Source organism: Heliangelus exortis, chromosome Z (assembly GCF_036169615.1).
Source record: "Heliangelus exortis chromosome Z, bHelExo1.hap1, whole genome shotgun sequence".
NCBI classification, from domain to species: domain Eukaryota; kingdom Metazoa; phylum Chordata; class Aves; order Apodiformes; family Trochilidae; genus Heliangelus; species Heliangelus exortis.
In genome coordinates this window covers 54176113-54198897 of record NC_092454.1, presented here as the reverse complement: position 1 = coordinate 54198897, position 22785 = coordinate 54176113, and the positions used below count along the sequence as shown (strand labels likewise).

The 22785-nt window shown below is 39.9% G+C and overlaps 1 protein-coding gene across 11 annotated transcripts in view; it reads right to left on the bottom strand.

Annotated features, from left to right (window-relative positions):
- The window catches only part of NRG1 (neuregulin 1), a 285176-nt gene that overhangs the window by 17352 nt on the left and 245039 nt on the right, over positions 1-22785 (bottom strand). For 5 of the 11 annotated variants that reach the window (XM_071730306.1, XM_071730308.1, XM_071730300.1 and 2 more), the window contains 3 exons: positions 14984-15113; positions 8374-8432; positions 1872-1895 (listed from right to left, as the gene is read on the bottom strand). In XM_071730306.1, the coding sequence (XP_071586407.1) occupies positions 1872-1895; positions 8374-8432; positions 14984-15113 (213 nt within the window). Of the gene's footprint in view, positions 1-1871; positions 1896-8373; positions 8433-9083; positions 9152-14979; positions 15114-22785 lie in introns of those variants that run through there. The other 6 variants (XM_071730305.1, XM_071730303.1, XM_071730309.1 and 3 more) reach the window with 5 other exon arrangements.

Genomic DNA, 22785 nt, shown 5'->3' with positions numbered 1-22785 from the left:
TGTGTGAAGGTGATGCTCCTGTGGTCTCCCTCCAGCCACGGTGGGAACGGCTGCCTGGGCAGACACATAATTGTGGGCATGTCTTGCCCAGCAAACCAGAAAGCTCCCATATAAACCTGGTTTTGCTCCTGGCTGACAGACCCCCTGCCCAGGACAGCAGAGCCCAAAGGGGGATGCATGGGTGTCCTGTGTGGGTGGGCACCCTGGCCAAGGCTCTCCATAGTGGACAAGCCAGAAGAGTTTCATGGAGAAGGGAATGAACTCCAGCAGGGCAGCTGTGGTAATACTGGGTCTTGCCCCAAAATGCCCTCTCTCTCTGACATGTGATAACATTTACGGAACCAGCTAATGATGCCTGGCCAAATTACACGTGCTGTGTTTGCAGAGCTCATCAAACAAGCTTGTATAAAAATAATATCAGCCCTGGGCAAGAGTTTGTGGAGAAATGTATGTGCAGTGAGAACTGAGAAGACATTTTAGTCAGTTAAGTATTAAAATCTGTTTGAATATATTTTTTCCCCTGCAGAATACTAGGAAAATCAAATCAACGTAAGACTTAAGTCAGGATATTAAATCCTACTATATGCAGCCTTTCAAACATGCACATTATGTTATTAATTTCATATTACCCTAATTTATGCATAACTGATGATATATTTAGTCTTAAATTTGCTGTTTTAAAGTTTTTATTCTTACAAGTCTCTGGGGATTTTTAGAACTTATTTCCAAGAGATAGTTTCACTGATGTAATTTCATATCTATAGCAAAATTTGCAAGTAATTTTTTAAAGAACTTTAATTTAATTCAATATATGTTAATGTAGCCATTTATCTTCTACTATAATTCAGTACCTAGGAGTAAGAAATAATATCATCTTGTCATAACAACAAACTGGATTGTGAGAGCTTTTTTAAAATTCGGACTTGTAATGCTTTTTTCACAGTTCAGAGGTTAAGCTAATGACATTACGTGGGGGCATTTTTTATAAGAAGAAACTGAAACTGTGTGAAAAGCATCACTGGCTAGTTCTTCTTATCTGCTGACAATTTTAGGAGATTCCAAACTAAAACTGACTTGAAATCCAGTTTAGCCTGTTCAAGAGATGCATTATTTCTACCCCTGGTTACTAAATGTTAATAGTCAGTACAGTGCATTCTATTAAGATCTACTTCTATTATATTTAAGCTGAAGTATAAAAATAGTACCAACTGCCAACATTCTTGGTTGGGTTCAATATGAGTTTGGTATTACATGTATTGAATATCTTTGCTGACTTAAGTATGGGAGTCTAGCTGTAAATCTCTACTGAATTTCCTAAAAAACTGTCAGTTCATGACTAATTTACAGGCTTAGAAATTAATGTATATTTGCATATGATTTACACTTACATATATGTGTCTGATTTGCATACCTAGCCAGAGGTTTAGACATAAAGCTTTACTTGGAAACCAGAACACAAAATTATAAATTTGCAGAATTTTAAGTGTGTATATATATGTATATATACATATATATGATATATATATATATATATATATATATATATTTTTTTTTTATGGACTAGTTAGTCATTTTGCTCAATCCAAAAGAAAATGTCAAAACTACACAGCAGAAAAATGAATGCACACTGTTATGGTTACTTCAGTAATTCCTAGAGGTCCTTAGGTCTGGAATATCTTATTACTGCTACCATTTTAGTGAGCTGATCTCCTTTGACAAGGGTTGTTGTTATAGCTGTATGATCCCTTCTAAAGCATAAAGAAATTGGTTAGGAATTGAAAAGGGGAGGAGGTGGAGGAAAAAAAAAATAAAAAGGGGGTTATCTCTCAGGCTCTAAAATCTGCAGGCTAAAAGGAATGATTGGTCCATACCCATAAATTCAATCCCAAGATGCTCTGCCAATGCAGAAAGTTGACAAAAAAAAGAAAGAAAAAAGGAAAAAGTTTCAGAAAAGAGCAATACACTGTACTCAAAAACATATCACAAATGAGAATTACAGCTATTCTGTGTCTGCACATGAAACAGAACATGTGGTTACACGGGTGTTCAAGTGCAACTCTGTAAACTAGAGAGCTTTCTGCAAGCTACACCAAAATGCATCTGGGGGTGCTGAACAGCCACAGTGTAGGGAACTCAGATGGAACCATTAACCCTTGAAGACTGTACTGAGTTGAAGGGGGTTGTGGCCTGAAGATGCCATGTGCAGCAGCTGAATGCTGTCAGATGGGACCGTGAGAGCACAGGGATGCTTTACAAGGGGAAGCATACCCCTCCCTGCAAGTGGGTCAGGCACTGCCCTCCCTTCTGGCACTGCTCCTGTCCCCTCTGTGTGGCTCCTTTCTCTTGTGGGCTGTGACCTGGAGGTGGCTGGAACTACTTGCTCAGCAGTGGAAGCCCTTCACAGCATTGCAAAGTGACTGCAGCAGGGCTCTCGTTTCTGGAAAATGAGGAGGCAACCTCTTTTTCCTTGCCTTTGGGCTACACTGCAGAATTGTTCTGCGTTGGCAGAACGAGCCACTGGTGGGCTGGATGCACCCTGGGTAGCATGGGCTGAAGACATTTACATGGATCACATGCCTAAACTGTCACCCCCAGGCCCCAGCAGCAGGGTCTGAGAAGAAAAACAGGTTTTCCTCCAGCAGGTACCCTAGGAGACCCTTCCCAATGGGCTCTCACATTCTTTGTCCTTGTGTGCTGTAAAATATAAATCCAATCTAATTTTCTGACCAGATGTATTTTTATGTAGGTTGTACACATGGGGACTGCCAATTCTTTCCTGCCAATCAGTATCATTTTAAGGGTTAAGTAAGTTGGAATCCATCCAGGTTTCTTCCTAAAGAGCCAGTATTGCATGCCCACATGAACACAGCTAATGATATAAATTAGTTGCATAGAAAGCTTTGTTAAGTCTTCAATAAAATGAATGACATGCCCATGCATATATGTTGCTGCATTTATGCTTGCTTATAGGTAAGATGCCTAGCCTGGATGTAACTTAATTTTAGGGGAAATAATTCATATCATGCAGTTTCTATTCCAAATAATTCAGTGGGAAGTTGGTATTTAAAATGGAAATATATTCTGGCTGAACACCCTAACAAGAAAACATGCTGAAGAAACATGCATTGCTTATTCAAACCTAGATGGCACATAGCTCTTATTTATCTTTGCTATTCCCAGCTACATTCCCTAAGCCTGATTAAAAGAAAGTGGAATATCCCAACACTTGTCATTTTATAAATGGTTGTTATTTTTGCTGTTTTCCTATTTCATAGAATCATAGAATGGTTTGGGTTGGAAGGAACATTAAAGATCATCTAATTCCAACCCCCCTGCATGGGCAGGGAGGAACATCTCCCACTAGATCAGGTTGCTCAAAGCCCCATCCAATTTGGCCTTGAACCTTCAAGGGAAGAGGCATCCACAACTTCCCCAGGGAAGCTGTGCCAGTGCCTCATCACCCTCACAAGAAAGAATTTCTTCCTAATGACTAAAATCTCCCCTCTTCTAATTTTAAAGCCATTGCACCTTGTGCTATCATTCCATGCCCTTGTCAAACATCCCTCTCCAGTTTTCCTGAACCAGAGGTACTGGAAGTCTTCTATAAGGTCTCCCCAGAGCCTCCTGTTTTCCAGGCTGAACAACCCCAACTCTCTCAGCTTATCTTTGTAGGAGGGGTGCTCCAGCCCTCTCATCACCTTTGTGGCCCTCCTCTGGACTTTCTCCAGGAGCTCTATTCCCTTCTTTTGCTGGGGGCTCTAGAACTGGACACAGTACTCCAGGTGGGGTCTCACAAGAGCAGAGTAGAGGGGGAGAATCACGTCCCTTGACCTGCTGGTGATGCTTTTTGTTTCTTTTTTCTTTTTGAAATTTAACCCAAAACTGATGCATATTCTTAACATGCAATGTAGTTTCTATTGCATATTTGTCCAGAATATTTCACAGAGGAAATATAATTTCATTATTTTTTAAACAACCCAATTTTCATCCTGTATGTGATTTTTCTGGGGGCAGCATTGGAAGAAGAAATGCTTGAGGTACAGATTTTTTCCCAAAACGCTGTTTGCAGCTACAACTCACTGGATATATTGTAGCTTGATGGGATACAGGGGCCACAATGTCTAAGATTCTAAGACAGGTCTCCCAGGACTGCATGCTTTATTTATGACTGGCATGCCACAACTGTTGGACACTCAAGATATTGGGGTGATTATTGTATAGAGTTAGATGGACTGAAGACCTGGTGCTGTCCAGTCCTGGGTGAGCATGGTTGCAGGTTTGTGTGGAGACCTTGCACCTGACAAGGGAAGAACCTATTTCCATCAGTTGAATGCAGGAACAGAGAGGTTCGGTTGACCACCTTTGAAATATCTACATATTATATTTCTTAAGACATGGATTAGTTTTTTTATTAAATGTGTTCTCTGGGCAATTCTAAAAAAATATTGTCGCTTAATATGAATTGAAAAAAAAATCTTAAATCCCCCAAATTATCATAGAGCAGAACTCCTGCATGTCAGACAATTTTGCTTGAGGAACTGAAATGTTGTGTCTCTTCTTGAGGGTTAGGATCCACTCTGGATCCTAAATCTTGGTTCCTTTCAGTAGTACACAGGCTGCAAAATCACTTTTGAACTTGGGGTGTTAAATCCTAGCCATTTTAGCATTTAATGAGCATTAACTGGACAGTTTAAAGTGAAAAACTGTCATCTTTAGCCTTGAGCCAAACAGACAATCACATTTTCCAAATCTGTTTGTATCATTTAGGAGCCATGATTTCAGCAAATGAAGAGTACAATTTAGGGTGCTGAAAGGCTTTAGAAAATTAAAATCCCAGGTAGTACTGCTTAGTACCCTCATACAGATCTGACCATTTGAAAAATATATAGAAATTAAGAAATACTAAGCTAGTAGAATTGCTGTAAAAAGGAATTATGAAGATTTGTAATTTCTGTAGAAAGAGTGAGAAATCAAGGCCTTTACAGAGCAATACCAGTTCTGATAATTCCTCTAGTATATCATAGCTTTATTCAATTCTTGTCCCATTTAATTTCAGCCAGACTCATCTTGACAAGATGAGGCAGGGGCTGCCATCTAAAAATAAATTTTCCTCTGCTCCTCTTGATACTGTCCTCCTTGTTCATCAAGGATGGCAGAGATTTTCAAACTGATGTCCCATTCTCTAATACTTGCCTTCAAGAAGGCAGAAACCACATCCAATTAATGCTGAGACAGCTCACAGCATGCCCCACAGGTTGCTCTGTATTCAGAGTATGTATGTAACAACTAGTAAAGTTATCAAGTCAGCTGGCCTTTTGGGTGGGATGTCTGGTCCGTCTGAGAGCACAAAGAGTTTACCTGTGGTTATGGTCTAGAGAAGTTTCCTCAACCTTCTGGACTACCTTCTGGTGTCTCATGGACCAATGCTGGACCACAAGCCTCAAAGTCAAAACTGCCACAACAAAAAACCAGGCTATTAGGGAAAAAACCTGGTAGTAGCTGTGACTGCTGTGCTCAAGGACAGGACATTACAGGGTCTGCCAGCCAGACTCCAGAGTCAAACAAAACTAGCACAGTTTGTTCTTTGGTTTTCCTTCATTTGCAGTGGCAGTAAGATGAGCTGAAGGGAAAAACTGTGTAGCTTCAATGCTGAAGGAGACTGTGGAAGTGGGGAATCTAACAGCTACCACACCTCAACCACAGCAGGTTGTCCTATGACTTGGTGTGTTTGTGAAGGTGGAAGCCAAGGGACAGCCATCCTAAACATATATTTTCCAGTAGTCTCTCTTACATCTATTCCCAGTTATGGTAACATCTTAAATGACAGACAGGAAAGATGTTTCTATGGAAGTGCTTTTCTTAATACGGAGATCTATCATGTTCCCTGTGTCCCTTTTCAACCTCCTTCTAGTGCACCAAGAATGGAATCCTCCAAGGCTAGCCAAACCACTGCCAATATAAGCCAGTTATCCTTGCACTCTGTTGGGTTGAGGTACTTCCAAAATGCTCAGCACTGGTCTCGTTTTGATCTTGCAAAAGACCCTCACCAAATCTGGTAACTTCAGGACTCTTATGAATATAAACTCCAGGGTAGATTTCTGAAGCTAACTTTTTCTCAACAGGCCAATAGAGAGCTTTAGGACAGTAACAGCTCATCAGTAGGCACCCTTGGCATGGAACCCCATTAACTCTTTCTTTCCAAGGGAAGAAAGACCCTTGTGAAACAGGTAAAATTAGATAGCACCTTATAATTCATATGCACACTTTTATCTCTTATTGACATGCTGTTTAACATCCCAGTTTGCTCTGTACTTTGCAAATGCTCCATCTACAGAGCTAAGTTAATCACTTGCAACACTTAGTGCATAAGTTTGGCTTCAGGCTCCAAATGCAACATTTAACAGAGGGTAACTCCCATTCTAAGATTCTGTTTTAATTATGTGTTCTAGTCTGCACTGGGTGTAATAATAAAAGGTCAGATAAATGCTTCTTCACTGATCTTACTGGTTAAATATAAATGCAACTTCACTCTATATTTACCAGAAGTGTCATTTTAAGATTTGTAGTGGTATAAGAAACCTGATGTTATACTGCAGGGGCACAGTAGCCTGAATTGTCTCATAGCCATTGCCTAGACCCTTCCCAAGCCTGAGGAAGGTAGTGGTGCATTTCAAGGACAAGAATGGTGGACCAACTTAAAGCACTTACAGTTTACCAAAATTACTAGCAAGGCAAGGACACCTACGCCTTCTCTATGGAGACAGCTTCAGAAAATCCCAACCAGAGTTAAGGAACTGAAAAAATAATGAAGGAAAACCCACCTAAAACTTCTCTTTTTTTTTTTTGTTTTTTTTTTTTTTTTGTTTGTTTGTTTGCTTGGGTTTTTTTGTTTGTTTTGTTTTGTTTTGTTTGGTTGGTTGGTTGGTTTGGTTTGGTTTGGGTTTTTTTGTTTTCTGAGTAGGAGAATGAATTTATGATCACCATACAATTTTTCACCACCTGATTTTCATCTAAGATCAGAAAATTTGAACTTCACTTTTCACACAGTAAGGCCACTTAAGTCTAATGTTTGATAAACTTAAACATGGTAACAGCATAAAAATATTCAAATCCATAGTTACCAAAGGCATTTTAAAAAATTAACACTATGAACATTTTAAAAACAGGGTATAAAATACAAACATGAATGCTGGAAGATCTGGTCAGCAGTCAGCACCCTTGGGATTTACATGGGTAGCTTCCATGATGGGCAGTATGAATTATATATGGACATTTTTCATCCATCAGTTTAAAAGAAAACATATGCAGCTCTCCAGGCTCCAAAATGTCCAGCATATGATAACAGCTTTTTGTCATATAGTAATGGCAATTAAATTAAGCTAGCTAGTCTTCAAAATCTTTCTGTGGTGGCAAGTAATCCATCAAAAAAATAGTTCCTATAATACCACTCTTAGACCATAGTACATTCTCAAGCCAGAGACAACTGATTAGGAATAGTACATATACATTGAAATGTAAGATCTAAGCAATTTTCTAATATGTTACCTTTGACTTTGCTATAACCAATGAGAGAAAATAAATATTCAGTCTGATTCCTCCCTGAAAAGTAATAATATTAACCCTTCCCTCTATGGGAAATGTTGTGAGATATGTGACTGCTGTGCTGATTCTACCAGCAATCTGACACAGAGAGGGTCCTCTGTGTGTGTATGTCTGTGTGTTTGTCTGGAACATTTCTTTAGTGAATTAATAATGGTCTGAAATACTTGATCTATTGCACCTGTTACCCACAAATAAATAAGTCAGAGCCCACTGTTTATGGTGTCTATCCCCCTTTTCTTTTTTCTTCCTTTACTCTTTGCCCTGAAACTTGCACAATGAGGAGAAAGAACACTTTGATTCTCTTTGGTATGTGCTCATTAGGAATGATGTAAGCATGTCAATTACCTTTAACTTGTACATCTAAACACAAATCTCACATACACGTAGAGGATTAGCTACCTGTCCCTTTGCTGGGAGACAGAAGCTTTTTGTGGCAAATAAATCCCAAGACTATCAAAATGTCACTTTTGCACCTTTACTGCTTGATGTCAGCGGGGAGTTGGTATCACACAAACCATTAATTTCCCCACATTCCTAAGTCTTGCATTTCCCCATATCCTCAATGCCAAACAACCCAGGAGAGTATTGCAATTGCTTTTTGTTATAATTTTCATGCAGCAGGCAGAGACAATGAATATTAGGCCTTAGGCAACAAATCTAGTTACAGATTTAAAAAAAAAAAAAAAATTGGAGGAAAGATGCAGCGACAAGAAAGCAGCACTGACTGAGCATGCTTCTTCTGCGGCACAGACAGAAAGGTAGTGGACGTACTGTAGAAGCTGGCCATTACGTAGTTTTGGCAGCGATCACCAGTAAATTCATTTGGGCACCTGAGAGGAAAAACAAACAAAAAAAAAATGGTAGAGAAAAAACAGAGAAAAGAGAAGAGGTGAATATATGCTAAGAAAGAAGCTCCTTCAGTGTGAACTGATTTGACTTGGTGAGTTCACTTTCAGAAACTGAATCTCGGTTTAGCGTGTCAAAATGGTTCAAGATGCTGAGAGCAACTGATTTGCTCTGTGGAAATGAAGAGAAACCCCCCCTTTAAACCAGCCAAAACCAAACCAATCCAGATAATCTGTGTTTCCAGGTGTAAAGAGAGAAATCCACCATTCCAAATTCCCAAATTGCTTTTAGGATGCACTTTCCACAAGGCAGCGAGGACACAAGATCTGTACATCCCTCATCTCCATGAGTTTGCTCTTTTTGGGTTGCACTTTACAGCAGTCTCCCAAACAAGAAAGCTGCCAGTGTGTGCAATACAAATGCATCTGCAAATGGATGGAAAGATCAAAAATCACATAAATGAGAAACATTTTGGAGGTCAATGATGCCATGGTGCACAGGTTTTACTTTAGAGAATCAGGTCATGAATTAGTCAGTAAAGAGGCCGGTTCCAGCTGAACTGTGAAAACACCAAGTACTATTGATTTTGTTGCTGTAGTTGGGGAAGAAAGCAAAGTTCAGATTATTTAACATACTTTCTTGGTTTTGGATTTTCATGGGCAGAGTTTCAGTACATCTTGCTCCAGTGAATCCAGGTTGGCACCTAAAGGGCAAAAATGTGATAAGCAATAGTACACCAAAACCACTGCACTAACAGACTGACATCTGCTGGCCTATGGAGACGGGAGTGCATTAAGTGATCTCCTGGTTAGGTGTTAGTGAAAAATGCTCAGAAAAGGGGCAAGAATGTGTAACCTTTCCAGAAGATACCACTTTGTGAAATTTACAGCAAAAATCCACCAGAGCAAAATCTAGGAAGTCTTTGTGTGTTCTGGAAAAGAAGGAGAATCACAGCTAGCAAAAATGTGTATCAGCTCATTGTTTATTCCGTCTCATGAAGGGGTCAGGTGGAATTTAAAAAAAAATCTGCAATGCAGTGTGTAACAGCAATTTACACTGTTGCTTTCACCATCAGATCTATGAAAATACCAGGATTTCCCTATTTCTGTAATGGCAAGTTGTATCTTCTTTTGATTTCTTTTGAAGAGGAGTAGTTAATACAGCAACCACAGAAAAACAAAAATAAAATTCCAAAACCTGAGAAGACAAACTCAAGCCCAGTGGCAGGAAGTATGATTAAGAGTCCAATAAATGGAGAAATAATCCACTCAGCAAGTAAGATGACAGTACAGAGATGCTCTCAAAATCTGAAGCCCCACAGCTGTCTGCCCTTTCAGTTCGTATCCTCTTCTGCAGAAAACGTTAGTGCACCTTGCCGCTTGGTTTTAGTGAAGGAATTTGTCTTCTTTGCTTTGCCCGTCTTTTCTTCTACTTCTTGCTGTCAATTCTTCCTTTACCTTCAGTCTCCATTTTGGGGCCTAGTTCAGGCATTTGGTCCAAAATACCACCATAGCAATGCACGTTTATGTGCTTCAGACTTAAGTGTGAATGACTATCCACCATTCTAAACACCTATAAAGTTCCATCTTCTATTCACTCTTAATCAGTGTGAAACCTCAAATTATCTGCCATCTCCTTCCTTGAATACATCTCGCTTGTGTTGCTTGTCTTTCTGGTCTCTATGAGTTTTCCATGATGCAGAATCCCCTCCTCTTCATCTCATGCTGCTCATCCAATGCTCACCTCCATTTAAACCACTTCATCATCTCCTTGCCAAGGGCCAAAGAGCCTTCTTATTTGCAAATACAAGTTGTTCAGAATAATCCCCCACCTCTTCTATTGACCCAAATTTAAATTGTATTGAAAGCCATCTTGACTTTTAAAATTCCACTCTTCCACAGCTGCCTCTAGCCCTAATGGTCAAGGATGCTACCACTCTAATATGTGGGACTTCCAGAAAAGAACTTTGGCGGAGGATAGGTGTCAGGCATAAGCACTAATATCTTGTTCAAATAACCCACATAGGAATTATTTTTGTATTATAAAGGTATATTCTGAGGATCTGCAGATGATTGTTTGGAGCTGATTTGCTGTAATGACCAACCAGTTTCTTATGGAAGGGAGCCTATGTTCTTCAGAGCCGAAGTTACATCTTTTGATAAGTATCCAGAGTAGAGAGATTCCAGTCTCCACAGACACAGTCAGTTGAGAAAAATGTTACCAAGGATAACTTTGCCATGAAAAGGTGGTATTGCTGGGGTATGATAGAAGACTCTTTTCACCTTTGATATAAGACAAAATGCCTTTGATAGAAGGTATTTTGATATGTGTTATTGAAAGAGAGTAAAAATGTTTTAATCAACATGTTCTCAGTTTTATTTTGCACTACTGTCATTTTGTTAAATACCTGTCCCTGGAAAGCTGGCATTCACATCTGCATTGGCTTTCTTTTTACTTCTACATCTTGTTTGTCAGTCTCAGCCCTACATAGTACTAATAAACATGCTGCTGATGAAAAGGCTCAGGCTTTGCTCCTCCCACTAGCCAGTGAGGGTTGCTGGTTCTGTCCCTGCTTGTTTTCAGATGTTGGTGCAGCTGTGGAGGTGACGAAAACAACTGGAGCCCTAGTGCAGACACTGACAAAATCACTTCCAGACTGAGCAGGGTCAGCCCTGTTGAGATGGTGCTCAAACCAGTTCAAGTGTGTTTATACTTGCTCTGAAACCATTGTCAGTGAATAGACTGCAGCACCTGCTGCTGAGAATGGGTCCAGAGTGGGCCAGCTGAGCTGATAGCTGAGATGAGCCTGTCTGCTTATGATTATGTGTGAATGCCCAAGGCACTTTATTTCTCAGAAGTGCAGAGCAGGATCATTTGCAGTGGTGTTTTCCAGGTTGTTTTCTGCAGACTGTGTTTTTACAGATTGTGATGGTGCTGTTTTCAAACCACCTTGTCCTACTCAGTTTCCAGACATTATTTCTTGTTCTGTCTTTCTACTTCATTGCCCATGTACCATATTCTTTCATGACACTAGCAAAATCTGGAGTCAACCAACTTGGACCAATAGAGCTGCCTTACAGAAGTAGACATTTGTGATGTGGGAGCCTTATAATTTCCTTCCTGCCTAGAGAAGGGCTACTTGGTATATTTATTTATTGTGTTAAATGGATGAAAACACAATACTAAACCACACAAACAAAAAATACTGCTTTTTTCCTCTGTACATAGGAGTTCCAAAGAACTGTATTTGCATGCATTCAGAAGGGCCTTCTCAGAACATGGAATGCATATCATCAAATAGTGTTTTTTGGCAGAAAAAGAATGGACCAAAACCTCAAATAATAATTTCAAAGCAAATGCATGATGGCAGAATGTTTTTTGGTTTGTTTGCTTGTTTGTTTGTTTTTTCATGGGAGGTGCAGTACACTCTGTATTTAGTAGTCCATTTCTTAGCCTAAGTCAGAATTAGTATTTCTATCCTCTCGATCTACAAATACCTCTGGAACTTTTGGTGTCATCACAGAAACCAATCTCCTTTTGCTGGTTTCGAGCAATTCTTTCAAACCTGTTGAACCAAGGCCTTTACATGAAAACAGATACAGAAACTGACGGTATCATTAAAAGTATGTAATTCACTCTTTTACTGTTATGAAAACAAACAGCATTCTTTGGCTAGAGACAGGCATTATTTTCATCCAGTGAAAATTCATTTCTCCAGTAACTGCAAAAATACTAGAAAAGATGATCTCTGTGAGTAAGAAATCAATTAGTCAGAGCAGCAAGGCCTTCATGGCAGAATGCTTCAAAATAAAAGAGTAACATATTCATAAAGATTTTTCTTCAAGGAAGAAGAATTCCATTAGGAACTATGGATTTAACTTCATTTTTATTGTAAAAATTATATGATCTTTTGCCTTCAGTGAATTTGGGGACACTGAACAAATTTTCAACTGAACAAATATGACTTAGGAACCTCAGCCTTACAGGAATCCAGTAATGTCCAGGCTTCCGAAGGCTATGATATTTTCAAGATGTGACTCATATCCTCATGAAAATTGTGAAAATTTTATATATGGGCTTATTTAAGTACTCTCAAAGCTTCCTTTTTCATCTTTCATATTTTGAGACTGTTTAGTTCGGTCTGGGGCCATAGTTAAAATGCTTGTAGGAAATACACATTCCACCATAGACGTGGCTGTACAATGCATTATTAAGTCTTCACAGATTTCTTCATTATTTCACATAGTTAACCCTGAAAGGAGGAAATTTTCTCAACATTCACACCAGTATCCATGACAGCAAGATATGATACAGTCTGGATCATTTTACTATGTATTTTACAATAGAAAACACTTGTTTGTTTCTTAAACACATAGTTAGATTTTAACAGAAGACAGATTTAGAAGCTCCTTTTTAAAATAGAATAAGGGGTTTACAAAAAGAGAGAGATCACTTGGAAAATTCCATGGTTGTTGTGAATCTGAGTCATGGGGGTTTTTTTTGTTGTTTCTTTTTTTTTGTTGTTTTTTTTCTGTTAGGGGTAAAACCAATTTAGAATGATATGGCTCATGCTTTAGAAATTTTGTTTTTGCTCTCAACAGATGGGCCATATGGAAAAATGTGAACTTGCTACTGAGGCAGAAATATGAAGAGCAAGTACCATATTTCAAGCATTCTGTTTCCACAGGCATGTTCTGGAGGAAGATTTATTTTCTGAGAACAATGAAGGCAATGTGTACTGGTTAGATACTTATTTTAATTAACACTAGAGCAGTAGAATTAAAAGTAGACATCTGTATTTTTAATGAAATAAGAAGTGAAACGTATTTTGTCTCTTCAGTTTACCAGTATGCACACTTACAAGTACTCATACTTTTATTCCTTACTTAGTTCCACCATGTCCTGTTTTGCTTTACAATATAAAGGGCATAGAAGAAAGCCCTGCAAAATAGCAGTGGCCCTGACTGTTCTCAGGATAAGAACCCTTTTGCACTGCTTTACTGTAAATGAGATACACCCTCTCTGATTTTACAGTTCTGATGCTTTTCCCAAATATGTCTTGGGCCACCCAGAGAGAGACACCTCTGCCAAATTTGGAAATTGCCTTTTCTTTCAACTCCAGCCCCAGAATTAAAAATGAAAATAAACAAGCTACAAGAGTGAAAAGAATCCTAAATTAATTAAAGTGTCTCAAAAAAAAAAAAAAAATTAAAAATTATCTAATCAATAACATCAAAGAACAAACACATATCTCTGAATCTGAAAAAAAAAAAAAAGTCTCTGTACTAGTGAAAATGGGATGCCTCTGATACTGTCAAGGCAATGCTAATAGCAAGCCTGCCAGATACTCAGCTCTGCTGCCGTGGACCTTTTCTGAACAGTGCTTGGATAGAAAGTTGAAACAGGCAGGTAGGCTCTTGTACACACTCTAGAGAGTCATAGGAAATAGCTCATCGTCCACTATTGTCTTATAATTATCATGTAAATTTAACACAAGTCTTTCTTTCTCAAAAAAGAACCCAGCCCATCAGAGGCAATAACTTATACATATTCACTTTAGCCAAAAATTATTCTAAAATCAATGAAATATTCAGCAACAGAGCAATTTGTTGTTTGTGAAAAACCAAAGCAAGACAAAGCTCATAAAGCATAGGTACGCGTTCTTCTACAAACAAGAACTCACAAGTAAAGCACGATGTTGCAAGGTTTTGTCTTTGCCAAAAAAGTGCCCCCTTTGCACTCAGTCCTGCCAGGTCCCAAGGACATTTCCCAAGGTTTTAATGCTGAGCTCCCTCTCAAGTCAGGGACGTGGAATAACTTACTATGACCAGTTCAGCTCCAGAGGTAAATGCTGCACCATGTGTTGCTAGGATGGAGGTAACTCCAGTCCTGTACTGTACTCTTCAGGGACGTTCCTCAACATAATAGACTATACAGCAGAGACTAGGACAAGCTTGAGAAAGGTGCATGAGCATACCTTTAGAATTAAACTAATACGATTTCCTGAATCAAGATCCTCAGGCAAAAAAGTAATGTCTACAAATTACCATAACAATCATTGCTTTTTATGCAATTAAGCACAACAGCAAAAAACCGAGATGTGAATCCAGTCTCATCAGAAAGTGTGCAGCAACTACAGCAGAAAATAAAAACAACCAGTTTGTCCTGTTAAATGGTACTGATCCTATGCAGTTACACATACACCTTCATTTGCTATTTGCAGTGTATTTAGTTTGCAGTATACGTTTCATTATTTGTAACATCAGGCTCAAGCTGCATTGTAAACATCATGCCATGCAAACATCAATGGGGCTTGCCCTTATTATGTGGGAAGACTTTCAAGTTAGCCTCTGTTATGCCTCATACATATAACACAGAGGACATTATTTGCAGGTTATTTTCACTTCCACATACTTCAAATTGAAAACGTATTTAATGCCGCAAGTACAGGATAAGAAATTGTTCAGGTGCTCCTTTAAAGTAAAAGCATTTCTGGAACCTGGTGGCTCCAAAGTAAGCAAATAGGATTTCTTACCTGCACAGGTATCTTGGGGGGTTTGGGAGGTCTTTAACCATGTAACACTCTCCCCCATTTACACAGAAGGCTTTCTGCTTTACGTCACATTTTGTGAGATGACTTGTCCCCGTTGTAGATGTAGAAGTGGCTGGAAAAGACAAGTGGGAAATCACAGATCAGAATGGCTTAGGTTTTTCCTCCTGACTGGTAAGCGTACTTGCACAAGAGTGAAAAAGTACATCCAGAAAGCCTCTGGGAAGTCCTCTGAGCTATCTGTTGCTACCACAAGCACTAATTAGCTGACTCTATTTTGTCAATTAAATAGGGGGGGTGGAATTCAAATGGATATCTCAGAGATACACTACCACACCCAGACTGGAAGAAAGGGAGGATTTCACCAGCCCTGTTCCTCCAATGACCTTAAATTTCTGCAACATTTGTGCATTAAAGTAAAAATATATAATTTACGCGCAGTGACTTAAACTGCATTCACTACATCTAAATGATTGTGGGGTGTGAAAGTCATTACAGACTGCAGCTATGCTGCCCAGTAAAATGAGGCAGTGCATGATGTTTCTTCCTGAAGCAGGTGTTTTTCAGTGGAGCTTCATCTGAGGCCTCATGCTGAGTCAGTCCCTTGGGACTGAACCCCTTGGTCCAGCCAATGTCTTTTTCTGAAGGGGGATGGTGACCAGCTGCATGCTGAATGCCTCTTCTATTGCCACGAGAAATCCCAGCATTTAGATTGCCCCATGCAGCTGAGGAAGCGACAGTGCCCTGACCAAAGGGAGTAGTGCTGTGGGAGAGCCAGTGTTCAAAAAGCCTCTCTGCAGTCACTGCTGCAAACTACTGGTTTAAGTTGAATCCACTGAGGTTGCCCTAAACTAGCAAACACCATAAGGGATGACAGAAAGTCCGTATTAAGTCCTCAGCTCCTCATCTGCTCTGTGCTCTGTGAGCTAAGTCAAACCTATGTCAGGCATGTAGCTGCTAGGCTGCACTGCAGACACAAACTACCATCTCTGGTTGCCTGCTAGTTTGGATAAGCTTTGGTCTAAATTCTGTCAAAACAAGGTGGGCATCCTGCACACCAGTCAGTACCCAGAAAGCTTAAGCTCTTGAGAATACACCCCTAATTTTTACATGACTAAAACTAACTGAAGGGACTTATCTGTTGTCTGCAAAATCAGGGAAGATTTGCTCATAGCTTTTGTTTAGCCACCTCCAGACACAGAGAAGTGACAAAACTTGTTAAAGTGCTGAACAAATACCGATATTTTTGTTTCTGAAATAGGAACTTCTACCCTGAGGTGGAACAATTCTTTTGTCTACTGACTGATTCCACTGGAATTGACTTCAAGCACCTACACAAAGATAGTCTGATTTTCAAAGCCTTTTCTAACATTAAGTCACCCAAGGGACATATTTGTACTAGGTAGTGTGTGCTGTACCATTTGCTACAGACACTGAATCTGAAAGAAAACATGTTTTTATATGATCTGCTATCCACAAATACCACTCCTACATTTTCACAGAATCATAGAATCATGGTTAGAAAGGCTCTTCAAAATCACTGTGTCCAACTGCCAGTCCTACATAATCTTGAATTCCTTCTGAGAATAACGATGAAGTAGTCCCTGTGACATTTGATTTTCACATGTTTTTCATCATCATCCAAGTAAAAGATAAGTTTTAGAACTCAGCACTTGGGGGAATGGGCCACCCTGGCTAGTGTAATTTTCAGGCTGCTTTTAGCTATCATGTTTCAATGAGATAGTGACTGGGATATTTAACTCCCTCCTTTACCTCCACCAAAATCCCATCTGCCTGCACAGCTGATGTCTCGCATACCCCCTTCTTCTTTTGCAATTAAACAATAGCATGGCTGGTTCTTTCTTTCTTTCTTCCATAATGACTTGCTTGCATGGTGTGCCATTCTTTGATGGGCCAGGAAAAGCCTTCTGTGGCCTCTTCCAAAACTGAAGTTCCCTCTAGTTACCTTCTAGGAAGGTAACTGTTGCACCCACCCAGTATGTCACTTGTCCCCAGATCCTGATTTGACTGGGGCCTCTAAGTGCTAATGAAATGCAAACATGGAGCACTAATTCCTCATAATAACACATTCCTTTCTCCTGGCCCCTCAAAGCATGATTTATAACCTCTCAGACCAGGATAAATTTATGCTTTGCCTAGAGGCAGGAAAAGGGGTCATGTTTTAAGAGTAGTCTGACACTCTTTTAGCTAGCGCCAGTTCAAACTGGACTTTGCACCCAGTGTTGACAAAAGGCGGATGAAGAGATTGCCATCAGCTCAGCAGTGAAGGGTCACCTATGCTTGATGTCAGTGGGCTGACCACCATCCTTGCCATGAATCTTAGGATGGGGAGATTTGCCTTTTGGAAGAGGCTTTTCTTCTTCCCTAGCTGGGAAGGAGCCTGGATTATTAGCTGAAAAGAGATGCCTGACATAAGACTATGGCATACCAATACCTCAGATGTGACAAATGTTGGTGAGTGAATCCTGTCCATACAGTAATGCACACTTTGAAGCCTTAGTGAGTCTTAAAAGGTAAACTCACTATTAAGCTTATCTCTGTTGACAGCCTATCCAACACTATTCTTTTACCTTATTAAAATAATCCTGCAAGTGAGACAAGCACTCTGAGGTTGTACATGAGCTCAGAAAACTAATGTATTAACTTAGAAGAGAAAAAAAAGGAATATTGTCTGCAGTTTTTCTGACAAAAAACCATTTTGCTACCCTGCTGGGTAGTGCAATTTTCTAAATTGAATTATGAAGGTAGATATAGTAGTAAGTGGGCTTGTAGCTATCTGTAATTGTTTATACTTTTTTTTTTTTTTTTTTTTTTTTTTTTTTTTTTTTTAGCAGCAGCTCAATCAAAAGCAGATCACCGTGGAATTTCAAACTAACAGTTATTTCCCAGCTGATGAAAGATGAAAGTCAGTTTTGGATAGCAGCAATTGCTCTGAGCTGATTACTGGAGATAGAAATAATCTGCAGCTCTCAGAGAATTCTAATAATATAAGAGCTTTACATGTATTTGTGAGAAGTGCCTCTACCCACATTTTTGGCATCACATGTTCAAAACTGTTGTGTCAGTCTTGCATGAGAATTTCCTCTGCATTACTGACCCATTGGTACTCCAGTCCCAATCTGCCTGAGTTTCATAACTCCGTGGGAGGGGGTTGTAAAAATTCTCCAGCAAGTTAATTCTGATCTTAGTTTTGCTTTGCAAAGAATGCATGCTTTTCATAGCATATGGCCAATATTCAGTGCATGCACTGAAAGACTATTTTGCAAATTAAATACAAGAAAGACAAACTATGGTTTTGGGTTTCACTTGGGTTTCACATGGCCACATGATGGAAGAAATGTGGTGTTTGGGAGCAGGTGTTCATCAGAGCCCATTTCATACAGCCCATAATTAGCCCCAAAACACTGCCTTTCCATAAGTCTCTAGCATACATGGGCTTAGAGGGTGTATAGTGGCAGTGAGCTGTAGTAGTGAAGTAAAGCATAGCTGTAGACCATGTATCTGTGTCTTGTTCTTTATTCACATAGTCAAAATCTCCTTTCTTTTCTGTAATATTTTATTCAGCCATACAAGCACAAGATAGAAAAGCTGGTTTGCTTTAGAGCCCTATACCAGTCCCCTAGATTAATGAAAAGACTAAGTTGTATGCTGTAATGGAATCTGAAAATATAGTGCATGACATAACATATGAAAACACTGCAAATTATACTTTTTTCTTTTTTTTTTCTTTCCTAATCTGAATGCAGAAACACCACACTTTAAAAAGCAAGTGCAGGCAGTACAAAAATGTCTTCACTAAAGCAAATATTAATATGGCACTGAAAAACAATGAGATCTGCTCCCACCTATGGGAATCGCCTGAATTTGTTAACAAGAAGATAAATAGAAGCTATCATACCTCTCAAAAACTACTCTCACAAACATTAATTACTGCTGTACAACTACCTTAAGACCATTTCTAACCAAACAGACACAACTTCTTGTAATTCTGAGCTTACCTGGAGAATCTCTGACCTTTTTTTGTCCTGAAACAGAAAAATGCATTCTCTTTCTCTCTCTTGCTTTCCAAAAAACTCTCTGAAGTAAGATGGCTACAGCAATGGGACTCCCAGGCCCTGCACAGGTGCGTCAGTCTGCTGAGAGGAGTCCTAAGGGATCTCTGAGTAAAGACTGAGAGGGAAGGGCTGTGCAACCTAAATGCAATATTATCCATGACTCTTTGAATTGAGTTTCTGCAAAGCTGGTGTAAAACCAGAGGACAGGCCCAAAGTCATGCAAGGAGACTAGTGAGACACTTATGGCTCGGTGGAGACCAAGGCAAGTGGAAGCTGCTGCACATAGGCAGCTTTGCCATTCTCACTGCAAGGTCACTTATGGGATATAAAAATGTGACCTTATTGGACTGCAGGTGGAGACTTTTCCTGTCTCCTTTTGTGAATAAAACTGACTAATTGCTGTGGAGGGACCAAAGAAATACTTCTGCTTATCACTGTTTTCTGAGACATAAGCTTGAGCAAAGGCTACTTGCCACTCATGCCAATGGAAAGAGGAAGGGATCTGCACGGAGTGAGGGAAGAGAAGGAGAGAAGAAAGGGGAGAGAGAACACAGAAAAGCAATGGAGTGACAAAGTGTGCACCCCTAAAAGTCAGCTTTATTAGCACAATCCAATTCCTTCTCGACTTGCAACTTGAAGGCAACTTGAAGATGTCCAGCCCTGATCTGCAGGGCAGAATGATTTCCCATGCAACCTTGGCTGTAGCACTTAGACATCAGTCTATGTCTTACTCAAACCACCTACATTTTCTTCCCACAGACTACTGAGCCTCTTCAGCTTACTCTGACATCCCCAACAAACCTGAATAGACAAGAGTTTCCATGTTATCAAGTGTGTAGAAGGGTGTGTTCCATACTCTTCATACTTACTGGTTCCAGAGTTGAAAATGCATCTATGTGTCGCTGATCATACCAGAGGTTTAAAAAATGCTCCACCAACACTAACAAATACCTCAGAGAAAGAAATCCCAAAACTCTATAGGAGGCATTTTGGTCTATGTCATGGGGCTGCTCAGAATTTTTCACATTGCTTTGGTGACGTAATACACCACTGTATGTTCAACCTACTTATAACATTTCTTCAGCCTCTGTCTTCACAAATAACAAGACATATACCAGAATCCTGTGACTTTCACAGGAGACCACATAAGCAGTCTGCTGTTTTGCCAGCAGCTGGAATTCAGTGCTTACAAGTTATCAGAATTACTCTCTGGCCCTAAGACAATGACTTCTCACTTTGGCACTATCTCCATGAAGATCAGGGCCAGCGAGAAGGAAACAGGAAATCACTGGGTCTGTAAGATAGAAACTTCAGGAAAGATTGAGAGCAAATAAACTCTCGTTGAACCAAGGCAGCATGTCCCTCTTCTCCCTACCACACGGACTTGGTGGCGGTTTCCCCTCACAAATCCAACCTTAGCAAAGCAAAGGAAAGCAAAAAAAAAAAAGAAAAGAAAACAAAAGACAGACGCTTCAACTTGAGGCACCACCCGATCACTTCCTCCCTGATAGGCCAACAGACTGACCCAGTTGGCAGGCTCACAGCTGTGAGACCTGCACAACATCTGGCTCACCACAAAGGGTCAAGAGGTGACACAAGCTAAAGATGGCCTGACCAGAAACAACTTTGTTTGCTTCATTTAACTTTGGGATGGGAGGAAAGATGGGCAGAGACATACACAGCCCATGGGAGGGTTAATGAGGAAATGCAATTACTGCTTGCAAACACTGAAGTTTTCAGAAAAAAAGAGGCAACATGGGTTGTGGAAGAGTACAAGGGTACATGGAGCGACCTGGTTGAAACTAGGCTTTGAGACAAGACATGCTTTTCCATTGCCACAAAAGATGTCAGTTTTCACTTTAGGGTAATGTGATAAGCATTTGAAAAAGGTCTACAAAGGCCTTCAGAAAACATTCTTCACACAGTGAAGGGAGATGTCAATGGTGAAACAGAAGGCAGTGACAGGACAGAGGCTCCCTAGAGGAAAAATATGTGTGTGGTGGGGAGGGGCAGAAAAAAAAAAAAAGAAAGGAAAAAAAAAAAAGGAGGCACAGAGGGAATATGCATTAACACAACCAGTGATCAGTGCAGGAAAATCAGATGGAACACTAAGCTAACAGGAAGATAGGGAAGAACTTTTACTACGGACGAGCTCCCAAACAACCTCAAAAATGCCAGAAATGGGTGGGAGGGTCTGAAAATTCATAGGCTTTAAATTAAAGCAGAAAGCAGATAAGAAGCTGAATGCAACAGCCTTGATACATTGAACTTCATCCAATGCGGAGTCCTTTGCTGCAATAGAGAACATCCCACCATGTGGAAAATTATGGGTGGCCAAATTAGCTGTTGGAAAGTACTCCTTGCTTCAGAGGCTACACTCTGCTCTTTGTCATGCTTGCTGTGCAGCAAGGTAACCTAAATAACTTATTGGGCTGGAAATTCATAGCAGAGGCAAAGCCCGTGCAAAACAACCCACAATACATTTGGTAAGATGTGTTCTGTCACAGGGGACCTGTGTGTCTCACAGAGCTCAGAAAGTTTGCCTAAATGGGTACATAGCAATATTGACTGGGATATTTCTTTATGCCATTGAGAACCAAAATATTTCCATCCCATTATAACAAGGTCAGTCAAAATCTATTCTGGTTATTCTTTCCTCTGAAAGATTTTTCTTATTAATTCCAAATATCCAATTATACCTCTGCAGATAAGTGCAAAATCTCCTCTCTTCTTTAGTGCTATCTGCTCAGAGATGTAGGGATAGTATGGACTGTTCAGCAGCTTTTGAAAGGAATCATGCAAGCTTTCTATTACAACTGATATTTCATGTAAAGTCAGCATGAACAATCCTTGTCAGAAATCCCATTTCGGGAGAGCAAATATTTCTGCAAGAGCATACTTAAAACTGAGTATATAATCCCACACAAATTCAAGACAGTGCTGAAGTACCTACCTAGTTTACAGTTATATTCACTTCCATATTTTTCCTAGATGTCTTTAACAAGTTTTTCTGAAGTAGAATGGATTGCAGAACTGGACCTAAGTGTTTGGCTTTGTTGAAAGCAAAGCTTGCCCACTGAAATACACCACATTAGAGAAATTTTCAAGGGTTTGCAGCCCTCCCATCATCAATAATCCTGAATGTCCAGCCCAGGATTCCTGGGCAGACATTAATCTCTCCTGCATACCCTGCAATGAAAAACATTTACACTCATGTACTAATTCCACAGTGAACCAAGCTTTCATTGCATTTGAAGTACATCTTCAATGTCATAACGGGAATGTCCCCTCTCTCTGCCCCCAGCCCCCAAGAACAGAGGACTATCTGTTACTTTCCCAGTGGTCTTCTTTATGTGGGAGGCCATGAGAAGAAGCCATTGGAAATCTGAGGCATAAAGGGGATGTGCTAGTCCTGAGGCAATTACAGTTCAGCCTGAGGTCCCTGGGTGTGAGGAAAAGCAGAACAACAGAGACTGTCTCTTTCCATTTAACAGTGGCTCTTGGGACACTCTTGGAAACAGAAACTAGTATAGAAATACACCTCCATTTCTGAGTCAAACATACAGTGAAAGAAGATTCTCTCAGAAAACACGCAGGATTGCTCACATATTGCAAAGTATCTCCTTGATATCTATGATAAGAAAACATTACAAGAAAGGATCCTCAATTAGACTGGCAGGTATGGGAGATAAGAAAAGAACAAGAATGCTT